This window comes from Falco rusticolus, chromosome 9, assembly GCF_015220075.1.
Source record: "Falco rusticolus isolate bFalRus1 chromosome 9, bFalRus1.pri, whole genome shotgun sequence".
NCBI lineage: Eukaryota > Metazoa > Chordata > Aves > Falconiformes > Falconidae > Falco > Falco rusticolus.
The window spans coordinates 22,801,481-22,811,142 of record NC_051195.1 but is presented as its reverse complement, the minus strand read 5'-3'; the positions used below and the strand labels follow the sequence as shown (position 1 = coordinate 22,811,142).

The 9,662-nt window shown below is 43.8% G+C and overlaps 1 protein-coding gene across 3 annotated transcripts in view; it reads right to left on the bottom strand.

Annotated features, from left to right (window-relative positions):
• Positions 1–4,734: 4,734 nt before the first annotated feature.
• The window catches only part of A1CF (APOBEC1 complementation factor), a 30,598-nt gene continuing 25,670 nt past the window's right edge, over positions 4,735–9,662 (bottom strand). For all 3 annotated transcript variants that reach the window (XM_037399473.1, XM_037399474.1, XM_037399475.1), the window contains 2 exons: positions 9,525–9,658; positions 4,735–7,200 (listed from right to left, as the gene is read on the bottom strand). In XM_037399473.1, coding sequence (XP_037255370.1) covers positions 7,049–7,200; positions 9,525–9,658 — 286 coding nt within the window. In that variant the 3' untranslated portion in view covers positions 4,735–7,048. The remainder of the gene's footprint in view (positions 7,201–9,524; positions 9,659–9,662) is intronic.

Below are 9,662 nucleotides of genomic sequence, written 5' to 3'. Positions count from 1 at the left end.
GCTGACTGTACACTCTTCTTGTCCTTGTGTTAAGCTCCTGACCAGCACTCCTAACACAACAAAGGGCAGCAGATGGCAATTTGTCCTCTAAATATCACTTTGGAACACATCAAAAAGATCAAAAATAAAGATGCTTACATGTGCCAGATGTTGTTTCAATAGGAGGGTGTCATGGGAGGGCACTGGGGTTACACTAGGGGCCATATGCAGGATGGGGGTTTTGGGAGGGACCTGTTAGTGAGGGAGAACCTGCAGCTGCTGGCAAAAGGTGACTGATGTCCAGCCAGAGCAGGGTTGGAATTTATTGCAGTAAGTTTGTATTTCAGGAATTGTAGATGGAAATCAGTAAGAACTGAACTTACGAATTGAAGCCATGGGTGAGGCAGCTCTGAGCAGACCTCAGCCTGCTTCATTTTAGCATCAGGAAGGACACAAGGTAAGCAGGCTCTGGCTGGATGAAGGGCTGCCCAGAGCCAATGGCCAAAGCCTGAATCACCTACAGATACATCCCCAGAAAAGCTTGTGGTGCCCCTCCAATCCATGTGAAAGATCAATGGAAGGTTTCATCAAAGCACAGAATGAAGACACCATTGAATGGGCAGGACCGTCTCAGAACCTGTTGGCTGAAAGGGTTTCAACACAGAAAGGTCCCCAGGAAGGTAGAGATCTTCTCCTGGGGGTTTCAGGAGCTGGCTGGACAAAGCTATGACCACCTTGACCCAGCGCTGGTGGCAAATCACTTCTGAGGTGCCTCCCACCAGTGCTGCAATGGGGTGCTGTAAACAGGAATGGCTCTGCAGTCCCCAAGTCTCTTCTGGCCTCTGTGAGTGGTTGATCTGGGGGCCATAGGGAGAAGAAAATGTGCCTTTCAGATCTGGATTTAGGATTCATGTAGTATCTTACAGCTAAACAGTTGTAAATGTTTAATAAGCTCCAACAATGTGTAAGGAATTTGTATGCAATCTCTTTAATTCTTCAGAGAATCATCAATCAGATAATTTTGCCACTCTTTAAAAACAGTCAGAGAGAATGAATTATTCATTTGAAATCAGCTGCAATCAGTCTCAGAGATCCCCATCTGGAGGAGCTCAAAGCAATCGCAATATTGAGTCAGTAAAGAGAGCGCTTTGGAAGAACGACATTGGGAATCAAATCACTGAAGATGCTTTTAATGTCGTTTCCTAATAACTCACCCAGCCAGCCCGTCCACCTTGCTCTCGTCAGCAAAATCGCTGTGATGCCACAGTGGCATCTGTGGGATACGGGCAGCAGCAGAGGATGCTCCTCCAGCATCCCACTGTGCCGTGGGACAGGCTAGGTCAGTGCAGCAATGCTCAAGTTGCCAAATGATCCAGAAATTTTTTTGCAAAGTTTTTTCCACTTTGCTCATGTTTTCATGCAAGACCGTGCATAGTGAAACACATCACAGCCCTTTAAAACAGAGACAGGTCATCTTTATGAACACAGCAGCTGCTTTCATGTCTGAAAATGGTGCTGTCTAATGAATCCCAGTGTAATAATCACTGTCTCTCTACTTGCCGTTTTTCTTACACTGTGTAAACTAGAATAAATTGCAGGGATTGCTCCTGTTTTTCTTAAATAAATACATTAGGGAAAGAATTTTTTTCTCAGGCAACACCAAGATGTTTCATCTGATTATTTTTAGTAGTGCTCATATTGAACATGTTTATGCAAGCAAAATTGAACTGCACAGTTAAAATGCTTATGGATAAAATTTATCCTCTAAAATGTGAGTATCTGACCCCAAAAGAGTTTTTAGGAAGCTGGTGTTTCTCATGGGAGAAGAGGTATTGAGAGCCAGAATCAGGTTATCTGGAGAGTCCCAGCAGTGCCCCAGAGCAGGTCTCCTTGTGAAACACCTCATAGCAGGCTTATTTATTTTTTTGTCACCAGTGGGCACAAGCTTCTTGAAGTTTTGGGGGAGTTTTTTGGGAACTTTGCATGATTTTTTGCATCTAGAAAATCCAGCAGTTCGAAGCACCACAGTGTGAGAAAGGCTATTGAGAGAAGTCCTTCGTTTTATTTGTTCTTTAATAGCATTGGGATGTCATCTACAGTTGGCTTACGGTGACAAACAGCCCTTGCCTCCTACCTGCAGTTTCAGGGTGCTGTGCTTGAATCCAGCAGCCACTAGGTGCCAGTGCCGTTTTACATGAGAACAAGATCACTGCTGAACAGAGCCAAAGCCTAGAAAAAATTTTCAGGAATTTGGGCAACTTGCCAAGTTGTTAAATATAGCCTTACTCATCACAGTTGCTCTTCCCTCTCTCGGGCTGCCCTCCTTCAGTGTATAGCTATTTGTGTCTTGCATACGTGCTCAAAAGGCAAGCAAAACACCACTTTTTTTTTTTTTTTTTTTTTTTTTTTATGTGGGACACAGACTAGTATGAACTTGAGAAATTTGCTTGTGTCCACAGGCTGAGCTGCCTTGCAGAGCTCCTTTGCAAAACTCGACTTTGCTGCAGCTTTCCTCCTGCACAACATCTTATCCCTCCCAAATTTACTTTTTGAAGCTGCAGAAGAGATGCTAAATTAAGATCTGACCTAAGGTGCTGTGGGGAAAGGGAAAAATCCCTCTGCTGCCTCTGGGCTTTGATGAAGGCTTTTAGGATCTGTCTGATTGTGGTTATCTGGTGCTGTTTACATGCATCCCACAGAGGTTATTTATGTGCAACTTATCTACAGGTCCACCAGCAGCTATCTGCCTTTTAACATCTTCACAACTGGGGCTGCATATGCATGAGGTTGGTCTGGGGACCAAGGAACATCACTCTTCCAGTGTTTCCCTTAACCAGCGCCAAATCTGTACATGCACAGTTCCCATCCCCTGCAGCAGCTGGAGCCAGACCAGGACAAGTCTCTGGGCATGGAGAGGAGTTCAGGGTGGAAGGGCATCTCCAGGGAGAGAGCGGCCCATCCCAAGCACCCCTGAAGGAGAGGGGTTGGTGGGTAAGGGCTAACTAAGTCCCGTACCAGCACTTAACTAAGGGCAGCTGAGAACGGCAACCTCAGCTGAGGCCGAAGTTTTTTTGGGAAACAACAGTTTCCAGCCCTTGAAAGAAAGAAGCATCCCATGAGAGTATCATGAGCAGCACCCAGGGTGAGGCTGACCCCCAGTCAGCTAGTGAACAACAGTGATTTGTGGTCCCTGATGGGAAAGTCACCCTTCGTTCTCCTCCCCCACCCCCCAAAAAAGGGAAATCCAGGTAGGTATGTGATGGGGAAATGAGATGGTCTGTGGGAGATTTAGCTGGACTAGTGGGAAAAGGGAGCCATGCAATCTCAAAGATAAAGCAATTCCCCTTGGAAGTCACTGAAGAGCTTGTGCCATGGACTTCTAGAGGGGGTTTCAGTGTGACATGGGAGAGTTTCCAGGTGGGATGTGTCAGGTGCATCCAGCTCCAAAGGCAGAGCTGTGTAATCCTCAGTCACGTTTTATTCTTGCTTTGCACCTCAAATGTGATGCCCTGGGCTATAGAGACTTCCAGAAAAGGGCTGGCTGGAAGAAGGGAGAATAAAAATGCAGGTTTCTTCCCTGCAAGCAGCCAAATGTGTGGCCATCTGCTGATTTTTCTGGGCCATTGATCTTCTCATCACTTACAGCTCAAACGTGTCTTAGACTTTTTTGTGGAGGATGGATATGGGTTTTGGCTTTGTCTTGCTATCCCCTGGGAACTCACGTCTTTACAGATGGGAAATAACTTTTTAAGTTGGGTTGTGGGTTTGAGATTTCTTGAAAAATCATTCTTGCACTACAAAAATCAATCAGCCAGCTGCTGCTGAGTGAAGAGAGAATCTCAGTTCTCTGAGAGGGGAAACATTAAACACAAAAGCAAATTCTGCCATTGCCCTGATTTCAAAGAAAATGAAAGCAGGACATGAGGAAAAGCTAATGAGGTAAAATAATAGAGCTGGCAGAGCTGCTGTTTTTACTAAAGCCCAGAATACAGCTGACCTCTTTGTGAGTCTGTAAGAACAATGTCAAGCTATTTTGGCAAAATCTCTTCTGGGTTGGTAGGGAGCCCTTTGGTTGCGTGCTGTGTGCTATCAGTAGTATGGTACTAGATCTTCCTCCCATTGCTTGGGCCCAGGATCTCTCTAGAAAGGTGCAAAACCAGAAACCCTTGTACTGAGTACGGAAGCAGGCATTGCTATTGATCAGTCATTTAACTATGATGGTCTTTCAAGTAGCAGGCCCTCATCTTCTTAAAATGAGCAGGGCTGTAGCCAATTTACTTATTGGTGACCAGGCAACAGGCTCTTCCCAAGGTGGGACCAATCCCTCACAGCCCCGATCATTTATAACCCCATGTAACCCTTCTTTTTGTATGTTGCTGCCTTGCTATCAATATCACTCCTGTGGCATCTCTATTGGGATCGGGTAAGGAGCAAAGGTATTACCATTATAATAGGTCTGTAGCATGGACAGATAGATATTGGCTAAAGAGGTTGTGGGGGAAAAAAAAAAAAAAAAAAGTCCTTGATTTTTTACTTAAAAGTGCAGAAGTATAACACTGCTGATTTTCTGCTGTGTGTGCACGCCAAGTGGCTCCAAAGCGCATGTTGAAAACACTCTCAGCATTGCCAAGCAGCTTGTGACCTTGCCTGTCTGACCTTAAATCGATCCCTGCAGAGCAAAGTATGCTCTTATTTACTATGTACAGGATGACCCTTTCAGATGACACTTGCGGTATAAAAAGACTGAGGCATGAATGTTGGTTTAAAAAGTTTTAATGATATTTCAAAGTCCAGTTAATATCCTTGGATTACTCTAGAATTACAGACTTGCTTCACAGAATTCAATCCCGGTTATAATTTCCTTGTAACGGATGATTGACATGCCATTTTCACTTCATTCTGTTTTAACATACGTGATTGTTCTCCAGTAAATGGATAGTGTGATTTTTCACTACACTTCATAGTGTTAAAACTCTATACAAATATTGTACTATGTGTACAAAAATAAGTGCTTCATGCACACACTTTTTAATACTGCTTCTTGCCCTTTTATTTGACGTCTTTCTGAACTTATATAAATAAGCTGAAAAAGCAGACTAAAGTTACTGAACACGAAAAAGTGAGAAACTCTGCCAATGGTAGTCTTTCAGAGAGAGATAGAGATGTATGGATTTGTTACTCATTGGCAGTCAAACACAACTTAAAAGACATAGACATAAGAGAAAATAAAGCCACAATACCAATAACACTCTTGGTTATTTCGCCCTCTGTGTACATGTTTGTTGTTTTCTACAAATCCAAACGTGCTGAACAGCAACCACAGAGAGCTTGTAATACCTTTAGGATCACCCTAATGAGCTACTTTATAAATAAAAAGGGTCTAATAGGACCGCAGACTATGTAGCTTATGTGTTTTTGTTCCATTCGTAGTGAAATCAAGTGAGCCAAAGCATGAGGATGGCGAACAATTAACTCCTGGTAGTCAATATCCTTGTCACAGACCATCATGCTCTGTACAGCTTTGGGGATGCACGGGAAAAGCTCCACTTGAAATGGCTTGTACAGTGCCATGTTACATCATCTAGACCACATGAAAAATCTGGGGCCAATTCTGTTGGAATCGATAGGCATCATTGACCTAGTTGTAAATTCTCCCCTAAAAAGGTGTTGGTTTTTTTTTTTTTGTCCTAGACTAAGCAGATTCAAGTTTTCTAAGTGTACATTACTGTATAAGATATGTTATATAGGATTAACATGTCTGCTGTAGTTATCTAACACTGGGTTTCTCCTGTATCTCTGGAGCGTCATTACTTCTGCCTCAATCCAATGGCAAAAATGAATGGATAATGCCCTCCTGCTGTAAACCAAGGGACGCTCTCAGCATCCCCAAAGTATTCAAACACAAACACCCACACCAGTGCTCTCCAAAACAAGAGGCGCCTTTACTGTTGATGTGAATCCTCTTCCACTAAACTAATTTTTGCGAGAATCACAGCAGCCAGCAGCCTTGCTTTAACGTGTAAAGCAATGCTGATAGCCAGGCAGCGTTCTTTCCATCCTATTGAAAATATTCCTTGGATATAATTGTATTCCTGTAGATGTGCCTGTTATTACTAGGCCATGGCTGTGAGTTCTTGTGCTCTAATTAAGTAGAGAATTGGCCCTAATGAATAGCACTTTTCTGGTTATCAATCTTAATAGTCCTAAAAGTTCACCTATCTTTCACTGAATGTGTCCTTTGATGGGAGGTGGAAAAAATGCACCATTGTTTTCTGGTTTGTTACTTGTAGGTATGGCTGGGAAGCAGCAAAGTAAGAGGGAAAACTCTGCTGAATGCTTGCTACCTGCTTTAAAAATCAAACTAGCATTCAAGAGTGTGAAAACTAGCTTGTTATGTGGGGCAGACAAATTTATGATAAAATGTCTGTTTTCCATGGCTGTGCCAAAATGAATGTAAAAGATGCTCGAGGTGCCTGAGCACGTCCTCACTGCGCTGGTAGCACAGGATGCTTGGAGGCATTAAGAGGCAAACTGGACGCCTCTGCATGGCCAGAGGGCAGCCTTTTGTGTCACCCCATGCTCTGCCTGGCTTGAGAAATTTTGGGGGGAATGATGGGCAACCCCTGATACGCAGAGGGGCTTGCTGTAGACACCCCATCCTTCCCTGCTCCCACATCACAGTGTCCATGGGACCAACCGTTTTCAGCACAGGTTGTTGCTTGTAAACACACACCCACCATGGTCTGTATGTATATACACACAGATATGTATGTATGTATACACACACAGATATGTATGTATGTATATACACATGCCTCAGAACCACTCATTTTCTGGGCTGAGATTTTTCTAGTGTGAAAATCTGATTTTGAGCAATTTTTTTTTCAATTTCTCCTTTTCCCCTCCTAATATCCTGTTATGAAACTAAAGAACTACAAAAATGAAACTCTGACTAAAATCTAACTTTAGGTGACAGATTAGTTTAAAATCATGAGGGATGTAAGAGTTACTAGACTGGATTTTTTTTTCTGCCTGTGCTTGATTAAAGGGAACTCAATTAAAGAAAGAATTAAAATGCTCCGTAGCCATCACTGCGTGCAGCAACTGCAAAGGCGGGGTAGGCTTCGTAGGCTGTGTAGGTCGCTAAATCTTGTCCCATAGTTACCGCTTGTTTGAGCTGAGTGGCTGTGACTGTGGCAGCTGCATTAGCAATAGTATATCCTGCAGGGGAAAGGAGGGGAAAAATGCAGATTGTAAAAAGATGTTCAAAACTCACCATTGCCTGACAGTTTTTTATGGGAAGATTTTGGTGTTGACGGGAATGACCTAGGGAGCAATGAGTTTGTTAATGGGAATAACCTAATTAAATGATATAGTCGTTTCTGGCATGTTTTTTCTCCACTTCAAGGTAATTTAAAAAAGCTGGGAAAGTAATGCATTTTCTCACCCATTATTTGTTAAACATGCTGCTTGAAAAATGCCCTTCTGTTGAATATTTTTTCCTTAGACTTCAGCTGTTTCTGAGCTAGAGGATGTTAATGGTGCTCTGTGTGCATCCTCCCATGCATGGCATGAGAAGGGCAAGAAAATGAAGTAATACAGGTGAAATTTGGGCAGGTTTCATTCAGAAAATGTGGCTGCGATACCCCTCACAGTCAAAATACTTGCAATTCAGAACAGCCATGTTAGAGAGGAGGGAAACTCCCTCTGTGCAATATCAGGGAAAAAATATTTAGTAAACTGGATTTTTTTCCCATCAGTTTCTAATGGAAAATGTGGTTTCAACACTTCAAAATTTTCCATGGGAAAATGTTAGCTTTGCCTATTTAAAATGAATCACTGGGAAAAGAAACATCATTTGGGTCTGGTTTGCCTGAATGCAGGGTATAGCAGTTTGTTGACCAGACCGCAATATTTCGTTATGAAAGAATCAAGAATTAAGACAAAGCCCAAATTTGGGAAGAGCAGCTGGGGTACCCATCGCCTCTGCTGGACCAGGCTCTGTGGCCAAACTACATCTCCCAGGGTCCAAAATCTCTGACCGGCCAGCTGGGCAATGGATCAACTCAAGGTCAGTCACAGCTGGAGTCAGTGGGGGGAACGGAGGTATTGGGCAACACTGAGAGCACGTTGCCTCATTGAAGGTGCTACCTTAGAGGAAAACATCCAAAATTCACTGTAATTTGAGTATTGTGGCCGCTCAAAGTTTCTTCTTTGCATCAGCAAAGCGAGGTGCAAGAGTTTGACTAGAAGTTGAGAAATCTGTCATTTAAAGTGTATCTGCCACCACCATAAGAGAAATGAGCTGCTACCTGGGCATGGACTGAGCTGGGCTGGGCTTCAGCCACTATTGTGTATTGCAAGGAGAAACTTCGATGTGTGTCAGCTTGTTGAGTTTCCAAGACAAATAAATGAGGGTGGATGAAAGAAAAAGGAGAGATTATAATTAACCAGTAAGTGGAGACTGGATTCAATAAAGAGCCCATTTGGTTTCCATACTGCGGAAGCCTGCACAAACCCAGACAAATTGATTTTTCTGTGGCTTTTGTGGACTCCTGTGGCAGGAAGCCGGATAGATTTTTTTCTTTTCTTTTTTTTTTTTTTTTTTAAACCCATCCTTGAGAGACTCCAAATAACTCAGTAGTACTGACTAATGCATTCCTCATGTGCAGTTTGGCATGCATTGCTCCCACTACATTAGAATAACCGTCATGCTGGAAAGCACAGCAAATGTAATGCCTGTGAGCTGGATTCCTGCTCCCAGCCTGTGTTTTCCATGACTTCCCAAGCTGTTTTGGGTAGTCACAAGAGCTGTTGTGTATGAATTCCCAAACTGGAAAAAAACCCCTTCCAGTGGGGTTTGAGAGCTGGGATCAAATCATGGTTGCATCATTTCTTTGGCAGATGAAATTAAAAGTGTTAGTCCAAAAGGAGCTGGGGGTGCTGGGGCAGGATGGATGGACTGTGAATTAATCAGCTGTGCGCTTTTATAGTGAGGAAGGTCTACTCCATCCTGGGTGGTGCTGGCCACACTGCAGCCAGAAGGTCTAGGGAGGGGACTCATCCCAGATGTGGCACTGGAGACACCAGTTCTGGATCCTGCATCCTGTCTGGGGCTCCTCATTGAAGGGAGGCATCCACAAACTGGAAAGAGTGGAGGGGAGGTGTGTACCTGGGATGGGGCCCTGAGCAGTGTGGGATCCCCATCCTTGGTCACTGCCCCAGTTCACCTGGACACAGCTCCAAGCAGCCTGCTATATCTGCAGCACTGATATGCAGGGCCAAGGTTGGACCAGAGACCTCCCACTGCAGTGCCTGCAGCCTGAGTTGCTCTATGGTACGTACGCCATAATTTGGGTAGTTCCGATATGGAGGTAAATTACTATATAGGCAACAAAGATGTCAAAAATATAGGTAATATGAGTCAAAGTAGAGGTGTGTGTAGGAGCACAACCAGTTCTGTCCTCAATGGCCAGGGTTCATTCCTGACATCTGCAATGAAACAGCAAGAAAAATAGTTCTTTGCTGTACAGATCTTCCCATACCTGGAAAAGCTGGTGCTGCAGGAGGCACTTCTGCTCCCTCTGTGGGAATCCCCAGCGTCTGAAGGGTGTATTCCGCTGCATAGGTTTTGGCTTCATCAATATAGGCACTGAGCTTGGGTGGTGTGAAGGGATGTCTGT